A 20,376-nucleotide genomic window follows, 5' to 3' on the forward strand; every position below is an offset into this window, starting at 1 on the left:
GACGCAATGAACGTTCTGGGAAGAGGGTTAATCCAGTGCAGTGGTGTCTTAAACCAAAAGGGCTAATAAAAATGGACCACCTTGGTAACATGATTTTATATTTTTAGCTAATAAAACTGTGACACGTCCGTCCTAACAAGATGTCCCGTGAGTGCATATCTATCCACATATGTTGTTATTCTGTTTCTACAGAGTGACACTGTAATGGAAGAGTACGAAGATGAAATATTCTCACTTATCGCCCAGGAAGCACACTACCTCGCTGATGCGCTGTGCAGTGAAAGATCAGGTACTGTGTCTGATGTAGCATATGCGCGCTCTCCCTGGCCCACCCCTCTCCTGAGCTCAGCACTGCAGCGTCTTTTTTTTTTTTTTTTTTTTCAAACCAAGCCTCGCTGTCTCCCTGCCACTGACGGGGTCTCCGCTGAATCAGAAACGACGCCATGTGAGAGAAAGCAAACTAGCAAACCTCAGGGCTGTGAGGCCTTGCTGGTTTCACTTCTCCTCGGCATTTTAAAGGAATTTTAAAATGCTTGATTTCCAGCTGGGAAGGAGCACAGTTGCACGAATCCAAGAATCCAAAGCGTTTCTCTTTTTAAACTTTTAGAGCTGGGTTCTCCATCCTGGACCAGGGAAGGAGAATCCCTTTATGACTTGTGTCCTTACCTCCACCAACAGAAAGTGGGATCTTTCTTTAGTCAGAAATTTCAAACGTTTCTCTGTTTGTTTATTTGGCGCTGGATTTTTTTTCAAGTTCCTTTCCCAGCACACCTACTTCTTAAAAAATTTTTTCTGGTAGAGGGTGGAAAATAATACTTGATTCCTATTCTTCAACACACACATGCATACGCACAATAAGAAGCTAGAAAACACTGCCAGAAGTTTATTTTCTATATACAGAGTTGAAACACAGGGCCACCCTGACCCCACACACCTTTTGGTCTGTATCATGTTGATACTTTTAAAATACATCTACAAGAATGTAGTACGAGTCGTACATTCTTTTCAGATATCTTTGAAAGAATGAATGTGATATATGAAGACACTGATGGAAAGCTGGGGGAAATACTTTGATGCAATTATGGAAGCTTGAGATGTTTAGCATTAGGCAATTGTTTATAATAAAGTATAATACACCTGCAGCCATAGGATCAAATTTAGTGCTGAAGTCCTTAAAATAACAGTTACTGTGATTAGAAGATAAATATTTGTCATCCAAAGTTACTGAACAAGAAAGTAACAAATTTCCATTAACATGATGACGTTTTCTTACTCTGAGTAGATAATGGGGTTGTTCTCTGTTTAAAATCCAGTTTAGCTGGGAATTTGAAGGAGAGTATGGTGAAATGATGTAGTCAGGATATAGCCAGGAATTCAAGAGCTTTTTCCATTGATTTTGATATGTACTGTTGTAACTTGTGAAATTCACGTAAATAAGTGCAGTAGTCACGATTTCCCAAAGAACTTATTTTGGAAGGTTTTCAAGCTATTCAGAGGTGAATGTGTGCGTTAAGATGTAAGCAAAAATGCAACGATGTTGAGAATATTAGTTTTCCTATTTTTTCCTCATAAAGGATTTGGGCTTGTCATTAATCATCTGTGGTAGATGCAAATCATTTGCTGTATGAACACCTGCTCAAATATTACAAAAGTCTCAAGAAAGTTTCACTAACTCTTTATGGCAGTAGTTGCCTCAGATAATAAGATTCTGCGGAAAGACTCTGTTCCCAAATGCAGCAATTTGGCTTAATTTCGATAATATTAACTATCTCTTTTCATTCCTTCTGCATATTTATCATTAGAAAGAAAAATGAATATTATCCTAAAGAAAATACAAGCATAAAGCATACATTTAGGATATGTGCAATATTACTAGTGTAAAATAAAACATGATCAAATAATTCTTAATAGCATCGGTTTTTTACAAACTGATTAAGGCTTACACTGTAAACGTAAGCATCAGTGCCCCAGAAGTATTGAGAACACAAGGTAACCACTCCAAAGAGTAAACCACCGCATGGCTGCTACATAGTGAAATGGAGTGAGTTTTTTCAGGTTGTTTCTCTGTGAAACAGACTTACGGATGTTCTAAACCACTTATCAATTAATAACTAGGAATACAGTAATCCTAAAAAGAGATGAGAATCCCTGCCCTCCGAAACCCCCCCTATTATTGAAGTGAGTAAACCTCATGACAAGATAAAGAGTTTTTCAAACTTAAAAATTATTGCCAGGAAAAAACTAAAGTGACACAGCAATGAGAATAATTCCAACGAATGACTGCAGCAGCAAAGATGTAATACGTTTTAACATATTGGGATGCTTTCGGAAATTTGTGTAAAAGGTGAGACTCTCGTATTGTATAAAAGGTCCAGAAGCTTTTAAACATAATCTAATACAAGTCCAGTAAGTTTCCTACTATAGTATGACATTCACCCTCTGTTTTGTAAAGGCGATGCTTTATTTTGTGCTGTTGTACCACAGTTTTGCTATGATCCCTCTGCATGATTTAAATGATGTTTTAAAAATATGACTCTGTGTGTGTGTTTATTGGAGGCTATGAAAATTACATTAAGCAGTAACTCTGAACCTCGTATATACACTATGAGCAGACAGTGTACTGAGAGCTCGTAAAATGGCCACATTGCTTTTAGGGAGATTAATAATCTTTTCAAAGATAGATATTTCTAGGACTAGAGGTTTGAGTGGAAGTTTAGTCCCTTTCTATGCTTTATATACACCTTCTGTGTGTATGTGTGTGCGTGAATTTTACTTTTTTCTCTTTCATGTAGACCTTTTCACTTTATTTTTAACAATTGTATGGGAGCAGATGAGGACACATTCGCAGACTTTAACATTTCAGCTGTAGAGGTATAATTGACCTAGAAAATTGTAAGGTATTTAAAGTGCACATCATGGTGATTTGATATCTGTGTACACTGTGAAAGGATTCCCCCCACCTAGTTAATTAACACATGTATGATTCTGTAAAATATTAATATTCTAAGGCTCCCCCCCTACACAAAATAAATGGGGAATAATGGAGGAAACATATCTTATGTTAAACTTAAAATGACTGTGTTTGGCTTTAAAAATAACAATTTAGTGAGATCTTCATAAACATGTGTCATCCTTTCAACGAATGAAAAACGTCTCAGTGAAAGGCTATGGGTCCGCAGATGCCACTATAGCTGTATTCACTGGATAGAAGAAAAGTTATCAAATACACCCCGTCTGGGGGGCATGAGACAGTAATAGTGGTAGCTGGTTATTTCCTACGTATCTTTTTTCTTTCCTAGGCATGAAATAAAAGTGAGTTCATTCTATTTTCCTGGCTGAATGTTTTGTGGCACATGACTCAGGCTTTTCCAGATTGTCGTTTTAATGTCTTGAAGTAAAAATGGTATTTTAAAATCTTAATAATATATAAGGTCACGATTAAAAAGATAGCTATACTCCACTCAAGGCAGAACATGTCACTCTAGATTATGGATAAATGGATACTCTGGTCTGTGGAGGTTTTCATTAGGTAAAGTGAGGGTATAAACACAAATACATAAATATATTTTGTATACATATCACTTCTGCTTAGCTATCAAATCTTAAACATTTAAAAACATCAGACCGATGAGAATTTGTGACACGATCATTTTGAATGCCACGGACGGAACAGGTCTCAGATATCCAGAAACGTTTGGCCTACATTTAGAGTAAAAGCTTTTTGACCTTTTTGTATAGACTTCCAGGCACTGATGGGGGTGTTAAATTCTACTATTCAAAATAATTACTTTTCAAGGCTAATAAATCGTACAAAATAATACGCAGGCTGGCCTGTTTCCACTTTGAAATAAATTACGTAGCTAAAATAAACCGCAGCCCAGTCTAAAGAGAGCTGGCATTAAATGCTGCCCGTTGGAAATGTACTATGTACCCAAGCGTCGTTGCCTCTCTGCTCCTTGGCTTAAATGCCCAGCGCACTGGTTCCCTGTCTCGAGTGTCCCTTAAATCCTCCCATGACCCCGGGTGAGATGATACAAGCCGTGGGCTTCGTTTCAGAATACACGCCAGGAGAAAATACTGGAGACGGGACAGGAATAGCAGTGGCTGACCGAGCTAAGGGGAGGAGATGACATTCTTCTCTCTACTCTCGTGTGTACTTGAAAATGTCCATAAGAAAGTGTAGACAAAAACGTGCTTCCACAAGAATGTGCTTTGGCAGAAAGTGAATTATGACTCACGGGCTGGTGTTGAACGTGACAGTGATGCCGTCTAACTTTCTTTTTCCAGGTCTGTGTGAAACTGCTACGAATCACACTGAACTCTAGGAGTGACGGTGCTGCTAGTTAGAGGAGAGACAAGTCACAGCCTCCAAGGTCAATGCCTGCATTTCTGTCTTCATGTTTCTTCATGAGAAGAAACTTTACGTCTCTCGTTCATACTGCATCGTCTCACGTTTGATATTTTATTGAAAATCTCTTGTTTGGCATCATGTCGAGCCCGAATTCTTTCTATAGGTGAAGCTGAGGGGTGCGTGAAACGAATTACCTTTGTAGATGTTGATACGAACAGGCTTGGCAGGAAAGCATTTAACTCAGTAATAGGAAAACAGTGAAGACATTTCATAAGTGAAATAAGGATTTAATGACGTGCACTGTATATTTCACGCACATATACAAGTATAGTGTTCTGTTTGATAAAAGCTTGATTTGATTTCATAAATACTTGATTAGTCATGAGATGAAGAAAACATATTGCTGCAAATTCCAGGTTAATTTTTCTGGGCTCTATGGCTATCACTGAAAGAAGCGAACTCACTTTATATCAGGAATTAAATTTAAATTTCTAGAAACCTTACGTTTAAAAACTTTTTAATTACTAAAATTTAATTAAATGCGTAAAAGACAGTGAGTACTTTTACAGGGAACAGTAACCATACCGGCCTTTCTGATGCATACAGCCTGAATTCAGATGATGTAGAAAGTTGATTTGTTATTCATGTATTTATCCTCACGTAGTCTTAAAGGATGATACCAATGACCATGTCTTGTTTTGCTGCAAACTCTCCTGTCGTGCCTTTGTTTCTTAAAGACTTTCACCTAACGTCCAGCGCGTAGATTTTACTACTAACCAACCTATCATTCTTTCTATGGAAGTTTTTGTAGGTGTGGAGATGGAAGGAGAGGGGCGAACTTATGGAAAATTGCCTTTTGACCACGTTAATAACAGAGTGTAGTAATCATCTCAGTCTTGGAGATTTCACTGTCTCTGTTAAGTTTACATTCATTGGAATATAACTTTAGTCATTAAAAAAAACTTTAATCATTTAAAAGGTCAGGACCTATTTTACACTTGTGTTAAAGAAGAAGTTCTCACTGTTGTCTCCGAGAATTTACTAGGTAGGATGCTTATACTTTGTTACGTGGATTACGATTTGCTAAGAATAAGCCAAGACCAATGAGTCCATTTCACTGGGGAGTGGAGAGTGGAATAGAGCAAAGTCCCCAAAACAAAAACTATTTGCCACATGTTACCTGATGGCCTAGAAAGCACATCACTTAAGCCACACAACTGACTCGTCAGGAGGAAACAATTCTTACATTTAGAAAAATTTGCCAAAATGAAGAGAAAGAGGTTTCCATTCTTCTCCTTCTCCCACCTCAACTCTTATTAAAAGTTAGATTTTTAAAGTTAATTTCATTTATTTGGGGAAACTGAGAAGGTTTGGGATTTTTTGATATGTCTGTAGCTGGCTAAGTAGTATAGATCCTACATAGTATAACCCAAGGAAGCTGCACTGCATGCAACTGATAAAAAATGGAAATAGGAGTTAAGAATAATTAGCACCATTTTTCAGTAGGGTAGTAACATTGTGACTTAAAACACAGTCCCTATAACTTCAGTAAACTTAGCTATTTAAGTTTAATTTAGCACTTCAAAAAATGAGTCATAAACATTTTCCTAACTTAGGCTTCCTTGGTAAATGCACTAAACTCTTTCTTCACGGGAACATGCAGAAAACGCTGGCACGAAGTTCCCTCGAAAACCGTAACATTTGTGATTGTAGGAGTGTCGGCTGCGGTCCTTCCAGACCCTCAATGGTAAATCTGACAAATTCTCACATCTAGACAGCACTGATGCTAATCATAGAATTTAAGAGATTTGGGGCTTTTGTTTCCCACCTAAAGGACCGTGGGGAGGTATGCCTTCCCTCCACTGAGGGCTGTTGCTCATGGATATTGAGGCTTCTGCTTTGACTGGAGAGAACCAGACATCTTGCCTCTGATGGGGACTATCTTAAGGTTTTGCTAAATAGGGCTTTTCAGTTTTCTCTTACTTCCCAGTAAAAATAATCTTGTCTCTTGCAAGATGTTCAATATCTCGTGACTTCGATCATTGTTTTCTTTCCAGATGGAACCTGTTAAGCGCAGGTAAATGTTTGTGGTTACTGATTCACACGACATTTGAGTGAGAGCCACTGCGTTTCTTATGGCTGCGAAGACTCTGGAGTTTCCCTCTGGGTGTGGTGAGGCCTCGCTGCCTTTGCTAATGAACTATAATGAGAGAGGAGCTAACTGCTGGCTTTGCCAGGCCTCCAAGCACATTCCTGCCTTTTAATGACTTTTATTGACCAAAAACAAAGCAAAAGCAAAAAGCCAGGAAAAATAAAAGGAAGGAAAAGAAACAAACCAACACCTAGGGTGTGACAGAACAGTTTCTTAGAGTCCATGAGAAGCACCTAATTCTGGGTCAGAAGAGAATCTCGGAGAAAAGGTGGGGAGAGGTTGATAATGCTTATTAAAATAATGTGGAGAGAAGATGTGTCTCGGGTAGATGATTTCAAATCGTACTTTTATGAGATGGTTTCTTTGGGTCTCCATGGAAGACTTCTGGGAGCCTCTTCTCATAAAGAAAAGACCAAATTGGCTGAGAGGAACAGCTTATACTTTGTTACGTGGATTACGATTTGCTAAGAATAAGCCAAGACCAATGAATCCATTTCACTGAGGAGTGGAGAGTGCAATAGAGCAAAGTCCCCAATGCGCGAGATCAATACTTGATTTACTAAAGCAAGCCCTAAAAAAAACGTCAATAACTGGTTATATTTTTTTATACCTATTTCTCTGCTTGGCTGATATTTATTCATATATGTAATCGCATTATCTAAATAAATATTTTAAACTATATATCAAGCTTAAAATTCACATTGTAACGGTATATGAGAAAAAGCCAATCTTTGATGTGGTCGTGTAGCCTGTTGTAAAATCTCATACAAAAAATAAATAAATAAAATAAATAAAATCTCATACAAATCTATGAGCTAATCTTAAATCTTGAAACCCATTCAATGACATATTTCATAGTTTTATTATACCAAAATGCAATTAACAACGATATTATACTGTTACAATAAAAAGTATACCCATTAGATAATGTGTGTTTTTATTATGATTTTACCCTATAATTTAATTTCCCTTTATAAGTTTCTTAAATTCCTCAGGTTATTTGCTTTTAGAGCGAGGAACTAAATAAATAAAAGGTCAAATGCAATGAATGAAACTGAAATATGAGAGTCATTGCCCTTAAAATACCTAGGAAAAGAGGCAGGAAATGGCATGGTTCTCCCTGGGACTCGTACTTGCTGACCCTTTGCCCTGAACACGTATTTGCTGAGGAAGCAGGATCCACTCTTTTTGTCCATTTTCAGGACCTGCCCTGCTCAAAGGAGATGGTGATTAAATTTAATATAATATTGGCTCGTTTGTCTGTAGGACCATCGCCTGAAACATCAAGCTTCGCTTCCTAAGGACAGTTTGTGGAAGTGGAGTCTAAAACATCAGATACAGGTCTGTGCCCTTCCCGATCCTCTGGGGACTCCGGAGATGGATGGGTAGATAGAAACCTAGGTACGTAGATGCAGCCTACAAACCTACATACATAGATATGAATAAAGTCAGGACACAGGCAGGTCCGCTAAAGCTTTGACTGCTCCAGGGTGATCCCAGAAGAAAAGTGTCTAGAAATTTCTTTAATTCCTTAAAGGAAAAAATCAGTCCTCTATTCCCATCTTGATTTTCAAGATTTTCGAGAAAGAAAAAATATACCCTACATCGTGACACACGTAGAAACACAACAGCAAAATATTTATGAAACATATTCGTTAAGAAGTTACTGGAAAACAAGAAATGCTCTGAGGTTACATGGGAAATGTATTAGAATGTTATTCTAATGTAGCTTATGATTGTGGAACTCAGATTTCAAGGAACTGTGGCTCAAAATTGTAACCCCCCCACCAAACATAATAGCGCAAAGTAGCCCAATACATAATAGCCCGATACAATGATGTAAGCAATTAAATATGTAGAGCAGAGTCGTATCCCGTTGGACCACGGTGTCGGACAAAGTTCCAGAACTGCCGACTTGGTTGATCTATGATGCAAGTCAGAGGCATACATGCCTTGCTTTAGAGCAGACGAAGATTCTAGAAACTTCTTTCTCCTTTTGGAATTGTTAATAAACCAACATCTAAGAAATGTAAGTTCCGTAACGGAACGTTGGAAGGCCAATGTCAGCTAATTAAGTGTGGCTACGACTCAGGAAAAGGTCCTGTAAGTGAGAAGCTAAAATATTAATACCAATTTCAAACTTCCTGAATAGAGAGGTTGCCACCTGAAGAGTTAGAATGTATCCTGACGTTTTATATTAAAGGTTTGCCTCAAAGCTGCTTTCTGAACAAGTGGGCATTTCTCCGCTGCACGTTCTCTGATACCAGCCCGTGAAAGGTGACGGAAATCCTGGGGGTGCCGCCGTCGTCCACAGAGAGAGAGCAGATCTCAATTCAGGTGAGCCTCACCGTCTGATGGAAATGATCTTTATGGCTTTGTTGTTCATCAGAGGGCCCTGAGGAAGCATCTTCATGCCCTGTGATTTGTAGAAGAAAGCAGAGAACCAAAACACAGACTCTTTGGTCCCCGTTAAAAATGGACCCTACTTAAAGCAACATGGTGTTAAAACAGAGCAAAATCTAATGCAAATGCAGCTTCAATAAGTGTTATTAAATTATTAGACCTTTAGGTGAAAACATACCCTCGAACTGCCTTTATATGCAATCAAAGCTGCGATTAAATATTAATGCCCTAAGATTAAAGGGTCACTTGAGTGGGTGTTCGTAAGCAATACCCCCAAATGGTGAACAGCAGATGTTGCAAATTAGCTCCATTTTGTACATTTTGTGGGCACTGAAACCGGGACCAGCTTTGAGAGTGACACCCCCCGGGGTCTGGGTCAGCCGTCGACCGGCGGACCCGTGTGCCTGTAGCTGTGCTGTGACTCCGCTCCGTGTCAGCTGTTCTTGCGCCCTCCTCCCGGTGCCCCGCAAGGCCCTTCCGCAGAAGGAGGAGCGTCCGGAGCCCCGTTTGTGTTAAAACAAAGCCGAGGACAAGCTGCTGATCGTCCATTCGGATTAAGGGTGTGATTCATCCAGCCTTGAGAAAGGAAGACTTTTTTCTTGTTTAGAAATCCTTTCCCTTCTTCTTAGTGTCTGAGGCTCGGATCCAGCGGAGCCTTAGTTTCTGTCGTTGCCGCGACTCATTCCCGGCAGTGGTAGCTCCCTCTCCTGCACTAGGCCGGCACTGAGGACCTGCAGCCACCCCAGGACTCAGGGCCCAAGCAGGGGCACCAGAGACCCGACTCCTCTCTGGGGAGGCTGTCACGTGCCCCGCGCAGAGCCCCAGAGCACCGGCACCGAGGGGGCGCCCCGGGCAGGTGAGGGGGGCGGGGCAGCCCCTTGGTCATCTGTGGCGTCCTGCATCCTTTTGCTCTGAGCAGCCCCACGCCCTTGAACCCAACTGTCCTTGTCCCGGGTCCCATGGGAGAAGAACTCTCCGCTGGCCAGCCCGATGGCTCACACAAAGCCTTGGGAACAGAGGGAGGTGCGGGAGGTGACACTCTCCCATTTGTTTTCTTTCTTTCTTTCTTTTTTGAGAACACAGAGGATACATTTATTTCTTAGTGACCATCAGAGTTGAATATAATGACTTCTTCTTATTAATGAATTAGATGTCTAACCTGGGACCAAAAATATGGAGTCAAACAGCATATGCAAAAGCAAACGTGAACTGAGCAGGTAAAAAAGAAAAAAATAATAATTTAATAGGACCGGTGGCTTTTCCATGTCAATGGGAAGGTTACGTCATAACTCAAAGAGCTATGACACTCGCATGTGTTTTCACTGGTCTGAGCCCCGGGAGGCAGCCCGGCTGGAGGCCCTTCTCTTAGTCTGGCGGTGGAAATGGAGCTTCAGAGTCCGAAATGTGCCCAAAGCCACCCGCTCCCCGAAGCCCCTCGTCCGCCCGCAGACTCGGGACAGGCGGGCCCGTGACGTGGCTCCGCCCCGCGACCCAGGTGACCACGTCAGCCGGCGCCACTGCCGGACGCCTGGCGCCTGCCCTGTGTTGGGCTCATGTCATAGCAACTGTCCCCATCACGACCCCCCCCCCGGTCAACCCCCGCAGAGCTGAGATGCCCTTGCTCTCTGCACACCTGGCTGGGCCCAGCGGGCCCCTGCACATGACAAGGCCCCGTGGTGGGTGCTGAGAGGGACACAAGGAAAGGTGGCCGCGCCCGCGAGCAGGGCACCCTCCATGCCCCGTGGAACGGGACCCCGACGTGGGAACGGGGAGCTGAGGAGGGTGGCCTCGGCAGGGTCTTTGGCGTGAGAGCTGGTGCCTCCTCGGGTGGACCAGGGCCGGTCTCCTGTCTTCCTCCTGCAAGGGTCACCTCTTCCCGGGCGACCAGCACCTTGAGATCAGCAGTGGATGCAGAGAGGGACAGGGCCCTGCTGGAGACGGCGAGGAAATGCTGACACTGAGCCCTGCCAACGACAGCATCTGGATTTGGAGAATGCATTCTCCTGTCAGGGGCCTTTGGTAGGAGTGAGAGAAGGAATCTGATAAGGTAAGGAGATCGTGAAGCCTGCCCGGAGCCAGGCGCCGAGGACAGCGGTGTCTTCGCCCCGAAGCCCTCAGGGACACCTCGGTGGAAGAGCCTCCCCGCAGGTGGACGCATCCTCAGCTGAGGGACAGGGAACGGCCTGATCTCAGTCTGTTCTTGCTTTTGCAGGGGGATTGGCAGGAGTGCTGAGGGGGTCCCGTCCGGGCCCCAGGGCCTCCACTGTGCACCCAGGGGCCACGCCAGGGCTGGACCTCCTGGGGGACTCACCATCTGGGCTTTAGTAGAACTGCAGTCATCTGGGGGCTTGGCACATGGGCATTACTTGAGAGTCAAGCTGCACACAAGCTCAGATTGGAAAATTATTCCATCTAGTTTGGGTAAATTTCAGTACAGTAGAAAGCACTTAATTTTTTTAAGTAAGTATTTTTCTTTTTTTAAAAAAAATATTTATTTATTTGGCAGCATCGGGTCTTCCCTGCAGCAGTCGGGATCTTAGTCCCCCAACCAGGGATCGAACTTGCATCCCCTGCATTGGAAGGCGGATTCTTAACCACTGGGCCGCCAGGGAAGTCCCCAAAGCACGCCTTTGTATTGGGTACTTTAGGTTCTCACAGAGCTGAGGCTGTATGAGAGGAGGTGGATGCTCTGTGATCCCTTGAGAGCTTTTATGTTCGTGTCTGATGGTGCACCTGTGACCAGCCCGTGTCCTGGCGGCCTGGCAGGGGCGGCCTCCCACAGCCTGGGAACCGAGGGGCCCTGCCCAGCGGACCTTCTTTTATCTACGGGTCACCGCGCGGACCTCCAGCCTTGCTCTGCTGCTTTACCTGCCGGCTCGACCTCTGCGGTCGCGAGCCCCCCGAGTGGACATTGCTGGTCTTTCTCCCCATCCTCCTCGGGAGACCACATCCGGGACCACCTAAGCGCCTGCTGCCCCCTGCCCTCTCTTTCTGGGGCCCAGCGGGGCCACGCCGCGGGAACCCTCGGCCCTCCGAATGTTCTGGACGTGCCATTCAGGCCAGAGCAGATGGGGCCAGACGGGTGGGTGGCCATGGCCACCTCAGTCTGCCCTGTGACTGAGAAAACCGCAGAGAAGGGCACTGCCGCCTCTTTAGTGCACCTTTCCTTCTTTACAACCAGCCAAAACAAAATGAAAACCACAAAACCCCCTACATTGTTTCTTAGAAGTAAAAAGAAATACACGTATTTGGAAAACATAGATTTTTTATTTTTTTTATTTTTTATTTTTTGCGGTACGCAGGCCTCTCACCGCCATGGCCTCTCCCGTTGCGGAGCACAGGCTCCGGACGCGCAGGCGCAGCGGCCACGGCTCACGGGCCCAGCCGCTCCGCGGCATGTGGGATCCTCCCGGACCCGGGCACGAACCCGCGTCCCCTGCATCGGCAGGCGGACTCTCAACCACGGCGCCACCAGGGAAGCCCCATAGTTTTTAAAAAAAGAAAAGAAAACTTTTCTCAGCTTCATCACCCAGCGGATTGTTCACCTCCTGTATGTATGCCTGTGCACATATGTGTGTGGGTACATGGATGTGAATTAGTCGTCTTTCCTCCTGCCCTGTGACTGGCCTTGTCACTCAACGTGTTGTGAGATCCTTTCCACGTCGTTCCACCTCCTTCTACACCATGAACTCTGGAGGCTGCCAAGTGTTTACCTCCCGTATCACGCGCGTCACATGTATTTAATCTCCTATGTTAGGTCATTTAGATTATTTTCGATATTTTTATTATTGTGAACAAGGCAGAGGAGAATTCTGGTGGCTGAGACTTTATCAAATTCGAGGGAATTCCCTGTGGGTGACTCTCCAGAAGCGGGAGTGCTGGCAAAGGGCGTGTGAATTGCCCTGGGTCCCCACGTGGCCCTCGTGAGGCCAGTTCCTCGCTGTCCAGGGAGGCCTTAGGTCCCCATTACCCACGACGCCCTCGGAGTCCTAGGACCCCGCCCGTCCTCCTGGGGAGGCTTGGCACCCAGGAGAGCTCTGCCCCGTTTGGCAAATTCCTTTGTCTCCAGTCCAAGGACAGCAGAACCTGGACCAGCCCACACGTGCCTGGAGCGGTTCCCGGGCTGTGGGCCGGGGGGCTGGTCACTCAGTGTCAGGCTGAGCCACGCCACATTCCCCCCGCCCATCTGCCCTGTAAGCGCTCCATTTTGCTCTGACAACTGCAGCGCTCGTGGTGAACACGGCACAGCCCTTTACAGTTCACAGACCCCTTCCGCGGGCACCGTGGCGCGTCCCCCTCACGATGACCTGGTTTAGAAATACAGCTCTTATCTCCACTTGGAGATGAGGAACCCAGGAGCTGGGGCTTCCCCAGCGGTCCAGGGGTTAGGACTCTGCGCTTCCAATGCAGGGGGCCTGGGTTTGATCCCTGGTCGGGGAACTAAGCTCCCACGTGTCAAAGTTAAAGGAAAACGAAACCAGGGTCTGGAAAGAAAGTGTGACCAGGGTCAGAGGCCCAGGTGTCCTGACTGCAGTGCCAGCGCCTCCCTGGAGTGCCTGGTGTCTGACGCGGGAAGGGGGTCCGGGACCCCTGGGCAGCCCCGCACGGTGGCCGACACGAGTTTGCTTCACCGTGAGCGGGACTTCGGGGGGAGCGCCCCGGCTTGTCCAGGGCCACGTGTCCCTTTAAGATCACGACAAGGACGTGCACGGCGGTGTGGCAGGAGGACACAGCCCACCGTGCGCTGCGTGGGCGGCAGGGGCTGAGCACCAGACAGGGCCACGCCATCGACTCTGGGTCACCGACACAGACGGGTGCCGGTGGCTGATGCGGTGCCCACGTGTGCCAGCACAGTCAGACCCGGGAAGAGTGGCCCAGACGCCATCCTGCAGGAACTGGCTGCTCTGAACACGGACAGGTCAGGAAGTCACCCCAGAGCCCTCTTGCCCCCCAGAGCCATTTCAGTGAGTTCATCATTGCAACAGCAACACTGTTCTCTGAACTTGCCTTTCCCCCTTTTTGCCCTAAAGAGCCGCTGGTCCTTCAGCAAATGTTCAACCCCCTCGATACTCCTCTAAGCAGAGCTTCTTGACGTTTTTTTTTTTTTTAAATGCCACGGCAGCCCCGGGAACCCTCCTTAGACAAAGATGCTTAAATGCATAAAATGAGATACACAAGACCTCAAGGAAACCAATTAGATTAAAATAGTTATAAAATATATTTTAATTGTGATGTGTGCTTCTTTACTGATACATTAACTAACAAGGTCCAGCACCAGGTCTAATCACTGATTCTGAAGCAGCAGACACAGAGCAGAAACGATATTATTATCAGCAACAATTGTAACACGATACAAAAATATCGTGGTTTAAATTGGCAACAATGTCACAGGCTATACAATCCTGCTGTAGCATCCTTATGTCTATTTCATAATGAATAGAACTGGTAAATTTCAGTTAGAGAGAGGTGAGGAAAGCATGGGTGAATTTTTCCCACCCAAATTCACAGAACCCAGGTGAGGAACTCCTGCCTAAAGCAAATAGAAATAAGCAGTCTTGTGTAGAGGACAAATGAGGCACAGAGAGGCTAACGGTTTGGTCGGAGGCCACACAGCAAGTTAGAGCCCCACCCTGGCACTCCTGTCAGAGGTGCTGACCAGTTGGTCTGGCTCAACTTCCCCCTTCCTTAGCCTCCAGTCTTAAAATGAATACTAATCCATGATTGCATCCTGAAATGCTTCCAGAAAGATCAATCGACTACATTTGCTACTATTAGTAAAGCTACAAAACGTTCTCAAAAGCACTTTAGGAAATGGAAAAAGCTTTATGGATAATACAAAACACAAATCCAAACCCCATAAACAGACTTGCTCTACCAGGGGGACTTAGAAGATTCATTTCAACCGAGAAAAAAAAAACCCCAAATCCAACTACTAGCTCTCTTTTTTGGGGGGAGCACTGTAAAATTAGTAACCAGGCTGCTTGAAGAAATCCTTCAGACCAACGTTCAGATTTAAAGGAAATATTTACAAAGAAGCCAACTGTAAGCTCCACTTACTATGTTTTGGTGGCAAAGGGAGATGTGACCATTGGGTCTTCGGGACCTGCGTTGCCAGAATTCCTTACAAAATTAAGCACCCTGAGGGAAGTATACCCCCAAATAGACTAATTTCATACTTTTCCGGTAATATAGACCCAAAAGAATGGGACAGCACATGATTATTTCGTCATCTAACTAACCATCTAAGTGAAAAAATGGGCAGTTGGGCACTTTCTCCCTTTTCATAAATTAAAAGTAGATCCTCCCCTGAATTGTCTCTTCCTGTCGCCTTTTCCTACATCCCAGGGCAGCAGGGCTACTGACTGATGGACACTCATCCCTCCTTTACCCAAGATGCTCTGAGCGTCCCAGTGCGCTCTCACGGAGGAAGCTGACACTCACCCTCTGCCACTGCCTTGGGGCTGTCTTCCTGTCCCACATCCCCCTGGCATTTGCATCTCTGCTGCATCACCTTTCACCGTACTGCCCCCACCCCAAATCTACCACCTCCTCCCCAACTCCTGCTCTGGGTCTACCAGCCTTCGTGGCTGAAGATGGCTCCTAACCTGGCTCTAGCTCCCCCCATCCTCCCAGCATCTGCCCCCATCCTCCCAGCATCTGCCCCCATCCTCCCAGCTTCTGCCCCCATCCTCCTTGCTCTCTGCCCACCTCAGCCTTCTCTCACAGCCCGAGTTCTGCCCCTTCTTGCCCCCTGTCCCATGTGTTTTCTCTCCAGTGTTGACCCCCTCTTCCCACTCTCAACATTATTCCTGCTCCTTCCAGGCTTCTTGATCCCAGTTTTCAGGTGTGACTGCGTATTTGAAAAGCAGGCTGAAAATGTTGTGACATGATCTCCACAGCACGTCTAGTACGTCCATCGCCTCACTTCGCCACCACGCGTTTTTCTTGTAACGCGGACTCTTAGCCGTGCTCTCTAGCGGCTTTCTCTCCGGTAGGCGGTGGGGTCTCCTTAACCGTGGCCGTCAAGCTGCACGTCGCGTCCTTTTGCAACGTATACAAATACTGAATCACTACATTGCACACCTGAGACGAGTATAATGTGACATGCTGATTACATCTCAATAAAAACAACTGTGCGATGAACAAGAGGCACGTGAGTGGTGCTGGGGAAAGAGCCTGCACCGGAGGGGCCCGGGGAGACCTTGGCCTCAGCGCCCAGCTTCTGTCCTCCCTGTGGGCGCAAAGGGCTGGACGGTTGCTCGGGTCCTCTGATGACTGCGGGTTCTGTGAAATGCCGGACACCAGCGGCCGCGGTGAGGAACGCGAGCATGTGCTCTCGAGGTTGTTTGCGGTCCTCCACCTGCCCTGTCCTGTTTCAGTCACGTGTCGGTGCCCACACCCCCACGTGGGCTGCCTGCCCTCCCTCCAGTGCCCGCACCCAGGGCCCGGGAGCCCCCAAGGCCCTCTCAGCCTGGCCCCCGCCTGCTTGCTCAGATGCTAATCGGGGCCTGCTCTCCCTCCCCGCTCCTCCTCCCACCTCCCACGCTATCAGCTCTCCCTTTGCTCTTTCCAGCGTTTGTTGGATTGTCTCCTCTTTTCCCTTTTGTCTGTTGGTTCCCTAAACTGTTTGCACATTAAAAAAAAATTCTCTGTCTTCCACGTCAGCCCATTCTCTCCTGCTGTATCGCAGCCCACAGCCATGTTTCCTGCAGTCTCTACCATGGATGCCTGAGGCCACCCTTGGCAACCGTAGGAAGGGATGGGCCGTGATGCCTCGGGTCAGCCCTTCCCAAGCCTCAGCTTCACTCCTTCTTGGAGGAGGGGCTAGAAGCAGCAGCCCAGGACTCCGGGCCTAAAGGAAGAGGGTTCTAGGCACCCAGCCCCGAGTCCAGGTGTTTAGGCAGCTCCCCCTCGGGTGCTGCTTGGCTCTGGGGCCTGCCAGGTGGAGGGGAGTTTTGGTGGAGAAGCAGCTCTTTGCCCTATCGTGTTGCTAAAAATTAGCGGGCAACTGTCAGCCAGCGAAAATAACTCCTTAACGCCGTGGAGCAAGCCCAGTGCCAGGAAGAGTTTCAGGCTCGGCCCAGGGGCCCCTGTGTCCTTCACACTAACACTTTCTGACAGGTTTCCTTCTTGGGAAAGCTCCGCCCCCTGAAGTCCGAGTCTCCCTGACTTCCGGCCAGGGCTGCCCAGATGTTCTGCAGCCTCACGGTCCCCGCGGAGCCCTGCGGGCAGGGGCAGGGCGCGTCCTGGTTCTGGGTCCCGATTAGAAATTTAAAAGAGCGGCTCTGGCGAGAGCAGCTGCCCGGTCCCTCCCTGGGACGCGCACCCTTTTCTCGCTGGGCCGAGCGCTTCCCGCCTGGAAAGACTGAGTGCACAGGGCCGGCCTCCGAGCGCGCAGGCCAGGCGGCCGCGGGGCTCTGGCCCCTTCGCCCTTTGCCTTCTGGTGGCTTCTGAACCACGAAGTCCTGGTCAGTGGTGCTCAGGACAATCCCCGGAGCAGGAGGGGCGGGGCGGGGCCCGGCACCCCGGGAAGGGGGGCTCCGCAGCTAATGCTTCCCGTTCCGAAGGATCCCTCCTTCCCGGTCTCCTGGTGGCCGACCCAGGCCTGTGACAGAAGAGCCGGCTGAGAACAGCCAGCCACGCTGGGCCGAGAGCGCAGTCCTTCGCTTGTGGCGACGCCGGCCCCGAGCCTCGGGGCTCTACCTCCGATGCCCCCGGGCCCCGTGCGGGCCTCGCCCTTCTCTCCTGGCCGCTTAGAGGCCACCTCCCTCCGATCCGCCCTGGGTCCGCTGCCAGACGCGCGCCCAGAGCTCGCTTCTCACCACGGCTCCTCCGTGTCGCCCCCACAGACCGGGCCCCGCCACCTTCAGGGTCGCTTTCGAGGCCGGCCTCTTGGTCCGGCGGGCGCGCCTGCCTCCCTCCTCCTGGGCACGTGCCACGTGCGCGCGTTCGCACGCAGCCTCCCCTCCCGGGATCCCCGCGGGGGGCGCTTGCCCGGGAGTGGGGCCGACATCCAGACAGAGGGACAGGGGACGCCGTTCCAGGGCGCGTCGGCCGGGCTGGATGTCCGAGTTCCGGGCAGCGTCCCGTGCAGGAACGCGCCCCCGTGCGTCCTCGTCCTCGGGAACCTGCGCTGGGGACCGCAGGAGCCGTGCGTCTGTCCAGCGGCCCTTCCCATCCCGCCCAGGGCGTCGAGCATCAGGACAGGGTGGGGACGGAGGCTGCGCTGCTCCTGAGTTTCCTCGCTTGGTGGGGGTGGGGGGGGCTTAGTCCCTCTCAGGGGAGATGAAAGGAGACCGGAATCATCCAAGTCCTCTGACGGTGAAAGGCCCAACAGAAAGGAGCATCTCGCTGCCGTTCCGAGTCCGGGCTGGGAATGCAGGGGTCAGTGCCCAGATACGCTGGACCCCACGGCGCAGGGAGCCCAGTCGAAGGGGCTGGAGAAAGGCCAGTGATGGGAAGGCAGGGACGCCTGCCTGGCACAGGGCTCGGCTTGGCTACACCGTGTGGGCGCGGAAGGACTCGAGCTGCGGGCTGAGCCTTGTTGGTGAAGCCACCCTCTGGGCACACAGACCCCTGGGGTGTGCACGTACCGCAAGGGACCTACAGGCCCCTACTTCGCCAACTAGCGCTACAGACAAAATACGCAATACGGAGCAGGCGTCTGGAGCACAGCTGAGACCAGCAGCTGTCCACCAGAATTCCTTCTCCCCTTCAGGGTACCATCTCCTACCCCGGGCTGTGGCCGCCCGGTCAGGCCATTGCCCGGGCTCTCCGCATCGAGGAGCGGCCTCGAGATGAACCCCTATGAGGATGTGTGAGCCTCTGCCCGCTCCTCGAGGCCCATCCACCTCCAGCTGCGCCGGGGCTACACCGGCAGGCAACTCGGAGCCTGGACCAGGCAGGTGGAGGCGAGGCCCCAGCGGGAGCACAGCTGTGCTGCCCAGCACAGTAGCCAAGAGTCCCGGGGGACAGTTAACTTAAATTACTTAAAATTAAATAAAATTAAAATTCAGGTCCTCAGTTGCACTGGTCACGTTTCAAACGTCCAACAGCCGTGTGGGTGAGTAGCTACCATATTGAATGGCGTGGAAAGCTCTGCCGGACAGCGCTGGGAAGGAGCCTGGGTTTCCGCAGAGCTGCCCCGTGACCTAGCCCTTGTCCCTGCAGAAGCGTCACTGGAGAAGAATTAACTTCTGTGTTCCTTGCAGAATATACTGTATTTGGGGACCTCTTCGTTGCAACACCCTAGCTCTACATAGATATACTTGTGGCTGTGTATATATTTATATATATAAAACATACGTATTTGTGAGTGGATCCAGATGTACACATATATAAATTATACCTCAAATACATGAGGGCGCTGATGTGTTGATAAAATGTCATTTACGGGGCGGGGAAGGGTGAGCTGGGACGAAGTGAGAGAGTGGCACGGACATATATACACGACCAAACGTAAAATAGTTAGCTAGTGGGAAGCAGCCGCATAGCACAGGGAGATCAGCTCGGTGCTCTGTGACCACCTAGAGGGGGGGATAGGGAGGGTGGGAGGGAGGGTGACACAAGAGGGAAGAGATATGGGGACATATGTATATGTACCACTGATTCACTTTGTTGTAAAGCAGAAACTAACACACCATTGTAAAGCAATTATACTCCAATAAAGATGTTAAAAAAAAAAAGGCCCAATGGAACTGAAAGTTGTTTTTCGTCTCTGTTTTTTCAGAAAGTACTAAAACTATAACTACCATGGGGTTATCTAAAGTCTCTGGGTAGGGCTGGGGCGGAGGAAGCGGGGTGTGAGTTCCCGCTAGAGGGCGCGAGGGGCTGTGTGGGCGCAGCTGGGCTCTGGCCACCCGTGCTCAGCCTCAGGCCCGGACTGGTTCTCGGGGTGGGTGGTTCCAGGCAGACGAGGCGAACAGGGGAGTCCAGCTGTCTGGCCTGGGCGTGCAGCCAGCCGTCCAGAAACGGAGTGAAGAAAGCCCCAGGGAGGGGGAAACCGAGGCACAGGCAGACAAGCCCAGCCTCCCACGGCCGGGCAGCAGCAGAGGCGAGATTCAAGCTCAGAGCCTGCCCTTGGCCTCCCCAGGGCGCTGGCCACCTAACGGCAGAACCTCCCAGTTACGCTGGGCCCCCGGCTCCTCCTCTGTTCAGGCTGTCAGATTACAGGCAACCGCACTCCTGGTTCTCTCTGATGCGTGAGCACAGCCCCTGGGAATTCACAGCGACAGCCAAGAAATGAATCGTGCAGAGGTCACCCGGCACCCTTTGCTGAGTGCCGGGAATCCCTGGTCCCCGCCGTGCCTCGGTGATGGGGCCGCACAGAGCAGCACGTCCCCTCCTGCGGGCCTGGAACCCCAGGGGCAAGAGGGTCTCTGGGTCACAGGACCCGGGGCGTGACCCATAGCCTCAGAAGGCCTCCCCGGGTTAGGGCTCCCCGCAACCTTACCGGAGCAGTGAGCGACCC

At 48.8% G+C, this 20,376-nt stretch overlaps 1 protein-coding gene across 1 annotated transcript in view; it reads left to right on the forward strand.

The window, feature by feature from the left end:
* Positions 1-4,325, forward strand: part of CNPY1 (canopy FGF signaling regulator 1) — a 35,008-nt gene extending 30,683 nt beyond the window's left edge. Inside the window, 2 exon segments of the mRNA XM_059073818.1 lie at positions 193-289; positions 4,288-4,325. Coding sequence (XP_058929801.1) covers positions 193-289; positions 4,288-4,325 — 135 coding nt within the window.
* The last annotated feature ends 16,051 nt before the right edge of the window (positions 4,326-20,376 follow it).

The sequence above is a fragment of the Kogia breviceps genome, chromosome 9 (assembly GCF_026419965.1).
Source record: "Kogia breviceps isolate mKogBre1 chromosome 9, mKogBre1 haplotype 1, whole genome shotgun sequence".
NCBI lineage: Eukaryota > Metazoa > Chordata > Mammalia > Artiodactyla > Physeteridae > Kogia > Kogia breviceps.